General features: G+C 45.0%; 1 protein-coding gene across 1 annotated transcript; it reads left to right on the top strand.

Annotated features, from left to right (window-relative positions):
* Positions 1 to 3,134: 3,134 nt before the first annotated feature.
* LOC143821778 (protein CutA homolog) lies at positions 3,135 to 15,926 on the top strand. Its single transcript, XM_077306131.1, has 6 exons — positions 3,135 to 3,265; positions 4,900 to 5,048; positions 12,864 to 12,923; positions 13,022 to 13,067; positions 13,540 to 13,589; positions 13,881 to 15,926. The coding sequence occupies exons 1-6, from the start codon at positions 3,179 to 3,181 to the stop codon at positions 13,981 to 13,983; spliced, it is 495 nt and encodes a 164-aa protein (XP_077162246.1). The 5' UTR covers positions 3,135 to 3,178; the 3' UTR covers positions 13,984 to 15,926.
* Positions 15,927 to 16,825: the final 899 nt, after the last annotated feature.

Here is a 16,825-nt window from a genome sequence, read left to right as displayed (position 1 = left end):
GAGGAAATTTGCCTTCTGGCCCCAAAGTGGTGATTAGCATTTCCCAGGGTATGCAAGAAAGGGCCACAAGAGCCAAGTTCAGACACATCCATTCTGCCCAGCCACTTACAATCAGCCACACCTTGAATAAAACCTTTGTTGGTCTTAAAGGTGCCACTGGACTCAAATTTTGTCCGGGGGAAAAATGACTGCTTTGGAGGGTGGGCTGTGTGGCACAGGACCCCACTGAAGACCCAGTCTCCGTCCCCAAATCTCCAGTTTTCCGACCTGGCAATCTTATTCTGACGGGGACCACCTTTGAGGCGAAAACATGAAGGAAGCAATGGAGGAAGGTAAACAAATGAAAGAACCAGAGGCTCCATTGGCAAAAAATAAATTATGATAATATTTCTCTCAAATAAAGGTAAAGGTAAAGGTATCCCCTGTGCAAGCACCGAGTCATGTCTGACCCTTGGGGTGACGCCCTCTAGCGTTTTCATGGCAGACTCAATACGGGGTGGTTTGCCAGTGCCTTCCCCAGTCATGACCGTTTACCCCCCAGCAAGCTGGGTACTCATTTTACCGACCTCGGAAGGATGGAAGGCTGAGTCAACCTTGAGCCGGCTGCTGGGATCGAACTCCCAGCCTCATGGGCAAAGCTTTCAGACGGCTGCCTTACCACTCTGCGCCACAAGAGGCTCTTCTCTCAAATACCCCTCCCCAAATAAATCTGAAGGCCAAGCTAGAAGTTAGGAGTAGTTATTGTCCTCCTGAGAGGTCAACGGTAATATTTTCTTAGTCTTTCACAAAAGAACCAGATAGGCTTTCTTTGAAATCCACAACTGATAGCCTTTCATCCTTTCCCCACTACTTACAAGAAGGTCCCTCTACTTCAGAGACTGTCTTTGTAACAGTGGACAGGTAGAAACCAGAAATAACTTCTTGCTTTACTGCCACTTTTATAATATGATTAGAGGCAAGCTTTTGCAACCTGTACTAGATAGATATTCAGACCTGTGAAGAAGGGAAATGATAAAGAAGCTAAGTGACGGAGGAAGCCATTCAACCATCCACATAGCTAAATTTGGTGCTGCCATCATTAAAATACGCAGCACCAATAAAGATTAAATATGATTAAATAAGCACCATTTTATACAGATTTTAGACTGGTTCCAGATCTTGTAAAATCTTTTTCTTTTTCTTTTAATTCTTATATTAATTAAATAAATACAAGATGTTTAGACTTTTAATTACTGTGTTCTTGTTGTGGTGGTGGCTTTTTGAGAGGTCACCGAACTGTACATTTATATATTACATATTTTGTCTACTGTGATGCTATTCCATTGCTGGTCTAAATGGCTGTAAAAGGTTTCAACCTTTCCTTACTATATACCGCTGGTGGTTGACGGGTTAAACAACATAATCTGGTGAGGCATGGGCACAACCATTCAGCAAAACATGGTTCTCCTCAGGAGATTACTATTTTAGGCAAGATAGTGGTAGTTCAAGCAAAAATCCAATGTTTTGTAGAAGAAGAAGAGTTGGTTCTTATATGCCGCTTTTCTCTACCCGAAGGAGGCTTAAAGCGGCTTACAGTCGCCTTCCCTTTCCTCTCCCCACAACAGACACCCTGTGGGGTGGGTGAGGCTGAGAGAGCCCTGATATCACTGCTCGGTCAGAACAGTTTTATCAGTGCCATGGCAAGCCCAAGGTCACCCAGCTGGTTGCATGTGGGGGAGTGCAGAATCGAACTCGGAATGCCAGATTAGAAGTCCGCACTCCTAACCACTACACCAAACTGGCTCTCTTGTACACAGCAGATCCCAAGTTCAGTCACTGACATCACCAGTCTAGAGTCTTAACCTAAACATATTGGGAATGCACTAAGATGCTGCTTCCATTCACAGAAGACAATCATGGACAAAATCAAGGAAATATCTGACTTGGTAAATTAGTATATCTTAATAGACTTTTAGTTGAAGAAATCCTCTATGGCCAAGGCCCCTCCTTCTGCCATGGAAGCTTGTTGGGTGAGCTTGGACCAGTCATACAGTCTCAAGCAAACCTGCCTTGCAGGGTTGCTGTGAGGATAAAACCGGAGTCTGGAGAATGAGGTGTGTTGCTTTGGATCCCTGCTGGGAGGAGAGGCAGAGTATAAACAAAGCAAAAATGAAATTTCAACAATAATTAACTTGATAGCTTGGTAGCTTCCAATCCAGCAACCATCTTAGATGGCTATTATGAAAGCCAGGAAGGAACTGGTTTGGAATCTACTAAGAGACACTCAAATACTACTTGACAGCAAACTTTTACGCACTGGAAGACCTGATAAAAAGCCAAAGTAGTAAAAACTGGCTGAACACAATCCTGAATGCTTTTCAAGAAAGAAGCCCAAGTGAATAGATCTGGGTACTATTGTGAGCTGACTTATTAGGATTGCTGTCCAAGTATTCATTTTTATTTATTCTATATGGCAATGTGAGGTATAGCCAGGAGATTCTAGGATTGTCTGGCAGCCAAACAAAAAGCATTTAAGGGTGGTTTGCCATTGCCTGCCTCCATGCCATGACCCCAGTGCTCCTTGGTAGTCTCCCATCCAAATCCTAGCCAGGAACAACCTGGCTTAGTTTCTGAGCTCTGACGCCATCCGGCCTACCAGGTGAGGGCTGCTGTCTCAGTATACTTGACAGATGGCCAGAAATGATCCCAGCAGTTTCGAATATCATGTTTGTCCAGTTTACAGACAGGAACTATAATGTTAAAAAAATATGTCTATGGTCTGTGCGTTTATATTGGTACCTTCCTAAGAAAGTAATTACTGAAGGTGCACATGCATAGTTTTAATGCATAGTTTTAATGACCAAACCAATGAGAAAGAGGGAGAGAGAGAGAGAGAGAGAGAGAGAGAGAGAGTGAAGTATCCCGCCTTTAAAAGTTGGCTCTGCATGGCTGGCGAGGATAAGCAGTGGGGGCACAAAGAGGCTGGCATTAGCGGCTGGAGAGGCGGATACCAACTGCTGCGGGGCGGGGACTGCCAGTCCCTGCTCGCTTCGCATTTGCATTGCGAAGGCGAACTGCCAACTTTTCCAGCGAGCCCCTGAGCGTGCAAAGGTGGGAAAGCAGGGAGGGGCGCTGCAATTCGGATCATGTTCTAGATCGGGGGGGGGGGGGATTAAAGAACGACGGGGAAAGGAGAAGGATGTTGAAAATAGAGGGGTTAATCCAACGTTTCCAGGCGCTTCTGGCCGCTTCCAATTCTCGCCCGGGATGCTTCACGCTGCTGCTGGTAAGTTTCACCTCTCTGCGTTCGTTCAGACAAGAGGAAATTGACCAGTAGTGCAATCCTAGCAGAGTTACGCCATTGACTTCGGGAGATTTAGAAGGGTGTGCCTCGGGTTAGGATGGCATCGCAAAATACCGAAGCAAATCCTAAAGTCAGGGCCAAGTGCAATTGCTCATATAATTTTTCTCTATTAAAAAACGTTTTCTTTATTTTAAAAAAAACGTAATTATAGGACTCTTCCCCGCTTGAATGTTATGATAACGGAAGATCTCACCCCAGGAATAAAAATCCAATCTCCTTGGAATAAAATTAAATAATACTGAACAAGATTGATTACCCCGTTATTATTATTATATATAATAACTTAAAAAATTATAATGTTTCAGTGAATTTTGGCTAGCAATGTTTCAGCTAATTTCGGGAAGCGGAATGCTGTTTTTTGCCCCTGGGATGAGCATAGGTTTAAGCTTATCTCTCAAAACTGAAACCTTTTAAAATGTATACACTGTTTAAACATAGTATTCCTTGTGTTGTTGTCGTTGTTAAATGGCAGTCCCCATATCAACCATCACTGAAAATATTTATTTTAAGCAGTGTTTCATTTAATAGCATTTTCAAGGTTGGGCATAAATTAAGAGTCCCAACAATTAATTTGTCATGCAGTTATAAATTAGGGGATCTTCCCTTCTGACCTAGATCACACATCTAGGAAAATGAGGTGGCAGGATGACGAAAAACTAAAATGGACTGCACTATGCTGAAATGGGGGATTACTTTTGGGAATGATCCCCTGTTTTAAACCAACTCAAAGTAAACAGAAATCATCAGCATAGCAAGCCAAGAGATAGGACCTGTATCATGGTGCTCTCCCTCCTGAGACTGAAGGCAGGATGCCTTTGAATCTGGCTCTCCATCTGCTATGTTCATGGGAGAGACTGGGAGTACTTGAGGTGGACCAGTCTTCCCAGGGAGTTCCTTGCCTGCTTGTTCCGCTGGCTCTTGACTAGGAGCCTGCTGTAGCAGAGAAGACAGGGGGTCTTCCCCTGCAGTTTTTGGGATGGCCTGAGGCTCAAGGATAACGAGAACCATGGAGCAAACTCCTCAGCCCTTGTGGAAACTTCCTTCTTCCCAATTCAAGGCTGAGCCAGGGAAAGTCCGGTTTGAGGGTGCCCTAGGTTTGAATTCCTGTTCAGCCATCAAACTCATCAGGTGACCTTGGGCTGGTGAGCACGGTCTACTCCCCAGGATACACTTTCCCAAACTCCATACATTCAATGTGACAGAGTCGAAAAATGAGACTCCATGATGGGCTTGACTGTATAGTAGACTCAGCTGGCTTTGCTGCCTGCCTGTCCTATGCACAGTACACTAGAGGCACATCCACACCCAAGGCATTGATGGGGGAGGGTCCTTATGCTTCTCTGGCCATGCCTTCTTCCCAATCAGAAACACAGGCCCAAGGACAACTTTGGAAGGTTGCAGAAATGTACACCCTATAAAATTAATTTGTTTGGGATTGGTGAGCATCCCCCAATTTTCATTGAGGAAAAGGTACTTCTATTTAGGCCTCCCTGCAAGACTTTCAAACCTGTTCCAGCTGACTCATGAACTGACCGACTTTCCCTTCCTTTCACTAGGCCGTGAGCTTATCTTTCTTGATGTATCCTGTGTTGAGAACCATCGGCCTTCAGGTGCACTCAGCGCTGACTGGCAGCTACATCTCCGGGACTCACTCTGTGGCCTTCGTCAACTGCCCCAATGAACAAATTGCAAGAGATATTGCAAGGTAGGGTGACGGACACATTCTCCCATCTTGTGCCGTATGAATAATTGAAATCCTTGTTGACAAACTACCAGGCAGCTTGCCTGCAGAGCACTCACAGCAAGGCAAACATTCCAGGCTCATTTGGGGGGGCCAAAGTTTAGCTGCAAATTGGCTTTCAAGGTTAGTCTTCAACACTAGAATATGTGAAGCAGTGAAGTATCTGGCAGTCTTCCTCCAACAAACTTAGAAAAGCAAGCATGGATCTCCAGTCTTAATACTAACAACAACAATAAAATTGCCTGTATCGTCTGCCCTCTCTGCAGACTCATAGTGGGTTACAAGTCAAACGTGACGTTAAAAAGCTAAAATCCAATAGAAAAACCTAATATAATTAATTAGATTTGGTGGAAATCTGGGAGGGAGGCCAGCACTTTCAGATGTCATTTTAACCCCAACCACAGGCCTGGTGGAACGGCTCCATTTTACAAGCCCTGCAGGACTGATCTATTTTATCTTCACAGTAACACTGCAAGGTAGGTTATGGTGGCCCCAATTTACCCACTAAGATATTCTTTCATTCTTTCATTTGGTTTGTAGCCCGCCATTCCCATGCTGTAGCTCAGGGCATGTAACAGCACAGATAAAACCCCCAACAAAATCCCATTAAAATCCCTTAAGATAAAACCAATTAAACCACCCATAGCAGCGACAATAACCCTCCTCCAGCTCTACAAACTTCAGTGTAGTGCCTTGGTCTTCCCTGGAACCTAAGTCTCCCCACTCCTAGTTTGATAGGTAACCATGACATCATGTTGGAATGAAATTTTGCTGGCCTTAAAGGTGCTACTGAACTCAACCTTTGTTCTACTGCTTCCGACCAACATGGCTACTTGCCCGAATCTATCTTACAAGGCCTGTTAGCCTGAGCTTTATAGCCCGACCACTTCTCCTTCATCACCCCCACTTAACACCACCGTCTCTTCCCATCTGTGAAGACACCTCTTCTTTTAGAAGATGTGGACTGTTAAAAATGTTATTAAATTCCAATCTGAAGTGTATGAACAAACAAAATCACAGTGATATAAAACTACAACTCAATAAAACGATAGGGAATAAATGCAACAGGTTGTCACAAAAAACGTGGGGAGCAAAGGGCTCTTGGGGCAGAAAGATGGGCAGGCACAAATCCCATCATCTCTTCTTTCATAAATAAGAGCTGGGAAGTGGAAGGCTTTCTCCACCTGTTCCCTAGGGATGCCCAGGCAAAATCAATGGCAAAGAGTCAAATGGAGCTGAAAGTACTTTGCATTTGGTGGACATCCCTTTGGAGCGAGCTACAGTGATCCTATCACTGCAGGCTCTTTTTCTTGCTATTCAGTTGTCATGTCTTTAAATATTTAGCCTAGCTAATCCTCAGAGACGATTGTCAGCTTCTAAGCACAAAGTCTTCGGTATTCTGGGCCTGGGCCAACCCCAATGATCTTTGCCAGCTGGCCAATTTAAAATGTTGGTCCCATCTACCCTGGCACCTTGCCACGACATATGAGTGTTCTCCGTTGTATTGCCAATGAGGATGGAATCCGAAATAAGAGGCATGTGTGCTCCTTGGACTGCATTGCCTCAAGCAGTTAGGTGCCAGTTCTACCTGTATGGCTGGATTACTCCCAGGCCCATCACCACAGTGATGCAAAAGAGGGTGCATCAGTTATTTCTCATGGCCCTCCGATCAGCATTAGGGTTGGTGTGCTATCTGTTACACAATCTTTCAAGTGTACATTTTCTGTGTAAGAAAAGGGAGGAGTGAGGTTAAAAGTCTGAATCCTCTCATAATTTTTTCAAGGGTGAATCCTGTATGTACCTGGCTGAAACGGGCTTAGCATATGAGCAGGGCTGAAGAGTCAAGAGTTTAAAAGGCTGCAGGGAAGTGGGGGATGAAATCATGCTGGAGTACAGCCGAGAGAGAGAAATTAAGGAATGAAAAGATAAAAAAGATGTTGTAACAGACTCAAAAGAAAATAAATTTAAGGACAGAGAGAAAAGGACAGGGTTTCACAAAGCTCCTGTAGAACTCTTTTTGATGAGGGAATTATTTTTGACAGAGCAGGTGACAAATCATCAGGGATTTAGATCCAGAGATAAGTGAGCACAAATCTTTTGCTAAGAAACGTGAGCCCACAGGAATCTTATTCACAGGGAAGGGTTGTGGTGAAGACGGAAAGGTGCTGGGAAAGTAGCACTTTGTTTCTTTTATTTACCAAGAGCCAGCTTGGTGTAGTGGCTAGGAGCACGGACATCTGGTGAACCGGGTTTGATTCCCCACTCCTCCTCCACATGAAGCCAGCTGGGTGACTTTGGGTTTGCCACAGCACTGATAAAGCTGTTCTGACCAAGCAGTAATATCAGGGCTCTCTCAGCCTCACCCACCTCACAGGGTGTCTGTTGTGGGGAGAGGAAGGGAAGGCGATTGAAAGCCACTTTGAGACTCCGGGGAGAGAAAAGTGCCATATAAGAACCAACTCTTCTTCTATATAGATATAGATATATAGTCTACCTTTCTCATTGAGACTCATAATGAATTACATATGTAAGCCAATGCAATTATCCACATGAGACATCTAATAAACAATGCAATAAAACTAGGGTTACAGCCATTTGAAACAGCAAAACTAATGACACATGGTTATATCACAAACGTGATATAACGGAAGCAATGCCGTGAGAGCATACAGGAAACAGATAATATACCACAATAAAGTCCACAGTTCTGTTCAGTTTATAAATGCTCCTTCCTGAATCATTCCTAAAGCCCTATTACCTTTCTTAAAATGCTTCCTCAAACCATTCTGTTTTACGTAGTTGGTGGAATGACAAAAGTGTGGAAGCTTCCTAGAATGACCTCAGAAAGGTCATTCCACAAATGGGAGCTACGACTGAAAATGTCCTGTCCATATCTGCATTTATTGGCATTTCCCATGGGTTGGATGGCACCTTTAGAAGCCTTGAGTTAGTGATTAACAGAGTAAAAAAGGCTGCATTTACAGTTTCAGATTTCAGTCACTGAAAGAAGGTTCTCACACTTCTTTGATTCTACAAACAATGGAAAACGGTTGCTTGGGAAGGCATTTTTTTAAAAGCTTATACAGAACAGGACTGCTGCCTGTGCCACAGTCTATGCAACATATTGTTCATTTGTTGCATGTTCTCATTTTTTTGTCATTCCATTTTCGGCATTGCTTCACATTGGCACATGTGATACTTTTGTTGCATTGTTGTAATTTTGGTAAGCCTGGCCCTATCGCATCTAGACCCTGTAATCCACCTTGAGTCTCGAGTGGAACGTTGGCAAATAACGAATAAAGTATAAATAAATAATGAATTAAATAAATGATTGGCTGAGTACCGCTGTACTTATCCCCCCCTGCCCTGCCTCCAATTTTCTGGCTCCAGACTTGCGATCCCTCCTGCTTTTGAAGAAAAACTTGCCTTCTTGATCCTCCCCCATCCATTCGGACATCGCCCTCTTCCCCGTATTAACTATCCTTCTCTCATGTTGGCTTGGATCTGCAAGCTTGCAAGTCTGGTGGAGAAACAATGTAGGACTTCAAGGCCAGTCTGAGAGGGCGGTTTTCACAGCCCACCAGGTGACCTTTTTGCTCCCATTCCCACTCCCTGAAAGAGTACGTGTACATGGCACTCCAAAATACATTGATTCCCCTTTGGTGGGGTAAAACACCATCCCGCCCTTCATTCATGGAATTTGGGTTCTCTCATGGATATGGTCACCCCTATTGGCTCCTGCCAGCAAGCTGGTGATGAGGGCAAGCTGTGTGACTGGGACTTCCCAGAGCCAGGGGCCACGCCACATGGATCAGTGTGGGTGTGAACCCGGGGCTCCCCAACAGGATATTCCAACCACTGTCTGACAATAGCTTGGCCACAAGGAACACGTCAGAACACAAGGACCTTCCTCCTCTTTCTCAGCATCCTGCCAGGACAGCTGGCCAGGCTGCCACTGAGGGTGCCCTCCTCTCAAGCTGGCGGGCCACAAGACCTCCTTGGCTAAGAGCAGAATGGGAATCAGGAGGGAAAGAAGGGAAGGGGAGGAAAGGAGTTTGAGAACTTTACTCACCTGCTTTAATGCCATGAGTCCCTGGATGGCCTGCAGGTACAGCTTACCAGAGCTCCTTCCCCCAAGTCATCCTGCAAGGCAAACACAGGATAAGCAGGGCTGGCTTCTGCTCTTCCCTCCAGCGGCATCTTCCAGCATCTTCCAGACTCTTCTACTGCCTTGGTTGGCCAACACCTACCAGCATCTGTCAGCCTGCCTCCACTGTTTTCAAGCTATCATACCTTAAGTGTACATGCCCATGTGCTGTGCTTGCCAGTAATTGAGCACCCCTCCCCATTCAGCCCACCCTGTTCATGTCCCCATTCACACCCACATTCAGCCAATCCCCTAGGCATGGGCACCAGACAGGGAGATGAGGTTCAAGATGTGGCTGAACTACAAACCGAACCACAAATCTAACGATCCATAGGGAGGAGAAAGAAGAGGTTGTGATTATGCAAATTACGGATCAGTCCATCTTTGTACAATGTTTGTAATTCATTTTGTTAATCGCAGAAAGGACACAGAACACTGAAGAACCTCCATCAGAGCCCTTGGAAATCCCGTCCTGACTCCCCCCCCCCCCCCAGTTTCAAGGCTCCCTTTGCAGCCAAGTAGGCAAGAAACTTGCTGTCTTCAAAAGCAGCAGCAGAAGAGCTGGTTTTTTAATATCTCTCAGTGATGTCTAATCAAGGTGCAGGGAGAAGGAGTCTCTACCTGAAGGAGTCTCAAAGTGGCTTGCAATTCCTTTCCCTTCCTCTCCCCACAACAGACACCCTGTATGGTAGGTGGAGCTAAGAGAACTCTGAGAGAACTGTGACTGGCCCAAGGTCACCCAGCTGGCTGCATGTGGGAACGGAGTGGGGAATCAAACCCGGTTCTCCAGATTAGAGGCCGCTCTTAACCACAACACCACCCTGGCTTTCTGAAAATAATGGAGGCTATCCAGACCAGAAGCTTTTTGCTTTATAGAAAGCTAAATCTTTGTAAGTTAGAAAATTGCTGTTTTAAAAAAACACGATTCGAGGCATATGACAAATGATCTTGGTTTGGTTTCTTTTAAAGGTGTACTTAGATCCTCCAGATCGGGGTAGTCAAACTGCGGCCCTCTAGATGTCCATGGACATCTGGAGGGCCGCAATTTGACCACCCCTGCTCCAGATGCTGGATTCTTCCCCTAATTTTGGTGCTCAGACAGTGTAGTCTTAAAACTGGTGACAGTCCTGTGTGTATCCCCATCAAGTGCCACTGGGCAAGAGGGAACACACCTTTGCAATTTCTTAGGGAAAGTTTTCCTGTGTGCCCAGAGTAACATTTCACCCAGCTTGGAGCTGCCTTGAATGGCCTCCTCTGTTTTGAACACTGCTCCTCTGTTGATGAAGGAGCTCTTTATACTGAGAATGGGGGAGTTTCTCCGAGGGCGCCTCTTTGTAAACTGTGCCACTGTTCACTCCCCCACCACCCAGTTCAATGAGTAGTAAGAAGAGTCTGTGGGCACTCACATGAAAAAGACTGCAAGGTCTTAAGGTTTAACTCAGGGCCCTTTTTTGCATTCCTGAAAATTCCGGGAATGGTGTGCAAATAGTTAACAAACACCTGCAAGATAATATCAGAACTAACTCATTAGAAGGTAAAATCACTGTAGTTTACTGGGAGAAAGGATAATTTATCAAACCAACTGGTTGTGCCAGTGATCCAGTTCTTGGTCCCCCATTGGTTAATTATTTACCCTCCATTTAACCCCCATCTACACAAAACCCAAAGACCTACCCTCCACCTGAGAACACATACTTACTTCCTTTCTGCCAACACCTCACTATCATCTGATAGATCTCATCAGAGGGAAACAGAAACTAGGAAATTCTTGTTGTGTTCTGATCTTCTGTTATCCAGTTTGATTTGCTTCTTTTCCTTTGATTCTGCTGCTGATTCCCTGGCATCTCCAGCTAAAACAATCAGGCAGTAAGTACTGTGAAAGACCTTTGCCTAAGACCTGGGTTGAGGCTGCACTTTGCTTTTTATCCACTCCCATCCCGAATAAATTCCTTCCCTTTGCACTGTATTCGATTTCCATTTTCTTTTCGCTTTAAATTTTCCCTTTGCAACATCCATGATCAATCCGCCTTTCCCCCGTGTAACCCAGGAGTGGATATAAGTCGGTATATTTGAAAAACCGCCTTTGAAAGCCTCCATTATCAAGTGTAGATGTTCTGTATTTTGCAGCTTAACTTCCTGGCCATACCTGCAACACTGACGTAGCAAAGCAGTCTTCCCTGATTGGCCAGGGCATCAGTTCAAAGACTTCCTGGTTCCTGGTTGCAAGGCTTCCCTAGCAAGACTTATTTTTTCCCTGTTTTAAAGTGATTGCGGTCCAGAAGCCCACACTTCTCACAGCAATTTGCCTCTTGGATTTATTTCCTCCTCTTCTGCTGTCTCCAACCCCCCCTCCCCCCCCCCGGTTCAGGAAAAGAAAGAGCCTCTTGCTGTGCTTGGCTCCCCTCCCCACTCTGGGCCTTTCCAATCAAGTGCAATACCTGACAACATGCAATACTTGAAGTAAGATCCTTGGTCTCTCAAGGTTGGTCTTGTTGACTCACTGTCAGTGGATTTTCGAGCTCCCAGGTTGAGGTCTCTCACATCACCTCCTGCCTAACTCTGGAGATGCCTGAGTTTGAAGCCAGGACCTTTGTTCACTATTTGACAAGCGTCCCCATACTGATTCAGAGCCAAAGGCCACATTATACTTAATACATATTTAACTGCCTAATCAGGGTGCTGTATATCCTTATTTGGATTCAGTTATATTGAACAAATGTGGAGAGGACAACCACTGAAGAAAATTACTTCTTGAAAACGGGACACGTCTAGAGACCATTTTGGCTGGACCCTTCATAATAATAAAAGAGAAAAGAGACAAGTTTCTCATCTTGCATATCTTTATCCTGTACAATTTAAAAATTAGTCTTATATTTTGGAAAAATCTTGATGATATTAATATCATAAGCCAGGGGACAGGTTCTTTTTCCTTTGTTGTATTATTACTTCAAACCGTCCCATCTTTCTTGTAATTGTTACTATATCTCTAGTCAACAGGCAGGCCCCTATGCGGATGACAAAAGCCACACAAAAGGGCCACGTGCAGAGAGTGAGTCTCCGCATGCACACAGACCTCCATAAACTTGCAGAGAAATAACATTATAAATTGTAAAAAACAGTGTGATGAGTACTTTGTATGAGGATCAAAAAGTTGAGACTGTCAGATAAAGCAGAAAAGGGCAGGAGACAGAGTTGTCAACATCCAGGGGGTGACTGGAGATCTGCCACTACAACTAAAGACAGAGATCAGTTCATCTGGAGAAATGGCCACTTTGGAAGATGGACTCTGTGTGGCATTAGACCCCATTGAAACCCCCCCCCTTCAAACCCTGCTCTCCCCAGGCTCCATCCCCAAAATCACCTGGTATTTCCCAACATGGAGTTGGCAACCCTAGCAAGAGGAGAGAAGTCAGCTTCCTTAAGCCCCTGAAATCCTAGAGAATTTGGAGACAGATGCTTGGAAGGAATGCTGACCTCTTTCACTCTTCCTGCAGATTCTACTCAGCTCAACAGCTCATAGTAATCATAACAATAAGTAGTAACGAAAGCTGCACTCAGCAGCACAGTATGACTGACACTGAAACTGGAAGAAGGATGTTTGTAGGTGAATGAACTTGGTCTGCTTCTCCTAGGGCTATCATGGACCGGAAACTGGCTGCTTGTGTGAACATACTCCCCAAAACTTCAACCATGTGAGTCAGGCACACAGCCCATTTGACTGCTCTAGAAGAATACATCTGCATGTGTTTTTGTTGTTTCATGGTGGCTTTCTTCTTGGCTTTTTCTGTAGGTATATCTGGAAAGAGGAGATTGAGGAAGCTACAGAGATACTTCTGGTAAGCAACAGAGAAGGGTATATTGGTCCCTAGGTTGGTAGGGTCCGCGGGATCAGCCACACCTTTCCTACTGGCCAAGGTGAATTAAAATTTTGTTCCCCACCTCCTTATCACTCTGTGAGAGTCAGAACAATTGTCTATTAAGGGATTAAGTTGAGCAAAAATTGACCAGACTACCATTTTGCTTATTTATCTCCGCTATTTAATTACTTCTCCCCTTTAACAATTATGCCTATGCTTGCGTTTTTCTGGAAATTTGTCTAGTTTGTTTTTTTAATGTATTTTGGATACTGTGCTGCACTGATTTGTATGACAGGGCTGAATCCTGAAATCTCATCAAATTCCTTCCGGTGCAATGTTCCCTTTCAGCTCCACCAGCTTCAAAAACGGTCTGCTGATACTACCTCTGTAGAAGACATTATTCTCATGCCCTGACCTTCCCTAACCCCCTTGCTTTCTTTTTCCATTCCAGCTAGTGAAAACAAAGACATCTAAAATCAGGGAGTTGTCAGACTACATCAGGTGAGGTTCCTCCAGTGCTTAAAAAAAACCCAGTTAAGATCCAATAAGGTTTCTCAAAGTACTTCTCTGCACCCATGAACCTTCAAATTTTAAAAAGTGCCAAATTTTTATTTGTATGGTGACCAGGATGAAATACTCTTTATAGAAAAGGTCCCAGTCAGCTGCTAGAGGTAATGCATAACTTTAAAAAATGAATAGAAGTTCTGTCCTTGTACTTTGCAATTACTCCTACTCCTGGGTTTTACTTCAGCTAGAAACATTCATGTTGCCTGTGTGTGTCTCCTTCCTCAGATCCATCCACCCCTTCGAAGCCCCTGAAATTATCAGCCTGCTCATTGACCAAGGAAACCCAGCTTATCTGAAATGGATCGAAGAGAGTGTTCCATATGGTTAACTTGTGTCGTTGGGGTGTAGGCTGGCTCTTCTCACAGATGGCCCTTTGTTCCTTGGCATGACCCATCATGCATATACTATGCACACAGAGAGCTGGGAAGGAATCTCCTTGTGAGTCTGATGAGCATCAGAGGGTGGAATTTGACTCAAGGAGCAGCTGGAACTTTGGCACAATCCTCTCAGGGTTAGTTTCCATGAAACATTTCCTGGAGATGACTCCTCAAGGAAAAATCGCAGGATGAACAAGTTGGAAATCTTCAGTCCTCGCATTCTGAGGGGAACCTGCACATGGGAATGTTGAGTTTCATCACACCCTGGAGCAGGGTCCTAGCCATCTGCCAGCCTACTGGAGAAGCAAAGGAGTCCTGAAGGTCCCAGAATTGGGAAGAGGAATGGGTTCTGGCACCCTGGTCCTTCTCCATTCTCTAGGCTGGCTCTTGATTGCTCTCTCTCTCTTTCTCTGATCTGAGTGGTCTAGTTCTGGTGCATTATCAGGACCCACACTACTGGGTAGTGACCTGATGGTGGAAGCAGAGATTGGAAGCCATCTGCTGAATGGGTAGGTTGGCTTGTAACAAGGTTCACTGTATCACTGAGACTGAAATCTTGGTACCCAGCAGTTCAGAGAGGCTGCCCAGCTATTGTGACCATTACTACCAGTGGAAGAGGCGAGGAGGCCTTGAATGTTACTTGCATGGCTATTTCCCAGCCTGCATCATATTGCATTAATGGACAATCTCATGGTAATGACCCCATTACCCACATGTGTAGCAGGGTAAATGTGAGCTGTCCTCCTTACCCACTTCCACCACCTTCTTCTCAAGCTGTCTCTCCAGCTCATGGTCCCTGGAGTTCCCATCAGTTGGTATTGGGGACTTCCACTGCGGAGTTAGGCCCTGACCCTAGGAGGGCAAAACATGGACTGAGCCAACCTGTCTTCAAGTTCTCCCCATGAGTACCCCACAGTCCTCTGTTCCTCTGGGCAGCTTCCCTTTCTTCCCTGCCAAGAAGTTCTCCCACGAAGCTATTACCCAATGACAAGCCCATAGGAGGAAGATCTGTAGGATCTTGTCTAAGGGCAATCAGACTTCTGGTATGTTATGACCCTCAACTTCTGCTGGTAGGTCTCTGGTGTGAACTCACACTGGTTGAGGACAGCAGCTTTTAGCTTGTTATAATTGGCACCTTCTTCCTTGGGCAGAACCTTCAGAGCCTTCCCCCATCAGGTAGGGCCTTGGGATAAAGGTTCTATTGTTTGATTGTGTCCAAGTTTTGTCCTGGAGATTCCAAATAAGCAGCTCCTCATTGGAGGCAGTACCCATCACATCCCCCAACTCCTACCATGAAATACATATCTTTACAATCAAGAGGGACCAGGAACTTGTTTTGTCCCCAAACAGCAAGATATTGTGCACACAGCTTTGTCACAGTTCCAAAGAGTCTCCCCCAGGGTACTACAAACTGGTGCTTTTTTCCCCATCTCCCACCTTACCTAAAAGCAATATCCATCCATCTCTCCAGTTTGCCTTTTAAAACTGCAATTCTAGTTTTGCTCCAGGTATAATTATAGAAGCATACACATGAAACCACCACCCTGCTTCATGGAGACAAATGGATTATATGTGCCTTTTTGCTCACACAGAAGAGTCTTGGCCAAAGGAACAACTTTGCTGCAAATTGCCATTCCCATCTCCCTAAAGCAGCACTTCTTGTGAATCTGTTTGTATGATCAGTTCCAAAGCCTGGGGCGTGTTGCCTTCGTCTGCTATTGGTCCATTATATGGCAATGCTCTTAGGGTCTGAAAATGGAACTTCAACAGAGAGAGAGAGAGAGAGAGAGAGAGAGAGAGAGAGAGAGAGAGAGAGAGAGAGAAATGACTGCAAAATAGAGTTTGCAGGAAAGAGATTAAACTTTATATTCTCTGGACTGATGAGAAATTCATACCACAATTTGCAAAGCTCATTCCATCGGAGGAGAAAGCTTGAGTGGTTTATGCTATTTTTCTGTAAAAATCCATTTAGGCACCAGTTTTGATAGCTATCACTGGGAGGGAAAGGGGGCTTTTAAGGAGAGACACTGCTAAGCTAGGATGACAGATGCAGCTGTTGAGGGTGGGGGAGTGCAGGAAAATGCAGTTAGCTAGAAATGGAATGTTAGTTTTTGCTCAAAAATAAAAAAGGTGAACACAAATATATAAAAGGACATTGTGTCCTGCTATAATTATGATTGCTGGGTGCCCTCAGACTCCAATGGGGCATGCCTTACAGCCATGGCAGGGAGGGTACTTTCCCTTTGGCCAAGACACAATGATGCAAGTCACAAACAAATCATCAGAGCCTTAACCCAAAGAACAAATGAGGATTGCACGGAGGAAACCAGATCAGGGAAGGGGTCAAAGATTATAAGGCTGTTGATGGTCTATAGCAGGTGCGGTCAAACTATAGCTCTCTAGATGCCCATGGACTACAATTCCCATGAGCCCCTGCTCATCTGGAGAGTCACAGTTTGGCCACCCCTGCTCTAGAGCAGGGGTAGTCAACCCATGGTCCTCCAGATGTTCATGGAGTACAGTTCCCATGAGCCCCTGCCAGCAAATGCTGGCAGGGGCTCATGGGAATTGCAGTCCATGGACATCTGGAGGACTACAGGTTGACTACCCCTGCTTTAGAGGATAACTATTCTGGCCTACTGCACTGACTAGGAGTTAGTCTTGAGTCAACACTGACTGACTCACTTCATGTGTAGATTGGGAAGTGCAGGATGTCGATGGTGCTACAGTATGACATTAAAGTGTGCTGGGGTACGTCCGCTAGAATTCAGCTCCTGGATGCTTGCAGAGAGT

Source organism: Paroedura picta, chromosome 12 (assembly GCF_049243985.1).
Source record: "Paroedura picta isolate Pp20150507F chromosome 12, Ppicta_v3.0, whole genome shotgun sequence".
Lineage (NCBI taxonomy): Eukaryota > Metazoa > Chordata > Lepidosauria > Squamata > Gekkonidae > Paroedura > Paroedura picta.
This window is presented reverse-complemented; position numbering and strand designations above follow the sequence as displayed.

Coding starts and splice junctions, on each gene's coding strand:
- LOC143821778 (XM_077306131.1), top strand. CDS start 3,179: ATGTTGAAAATAGAGGGGTTAATCCAACGTTTCCAGGCGCTTCTGGCC. Junction 3,266..4,899: donor GATGCTTCACGCTGCTGCTG/GTAAGTTTCACC, acceptor TCCTTTCACTAG/GCCGTGAGCTTATCTTTCTT. Junction 13,590..13,880: donor GAGTTGTCAGACTACATCAG/GTGAGGTTCCTC, acceptor CTCCTTCCTCAG/ATCCATCCACCCCTTCGAAG.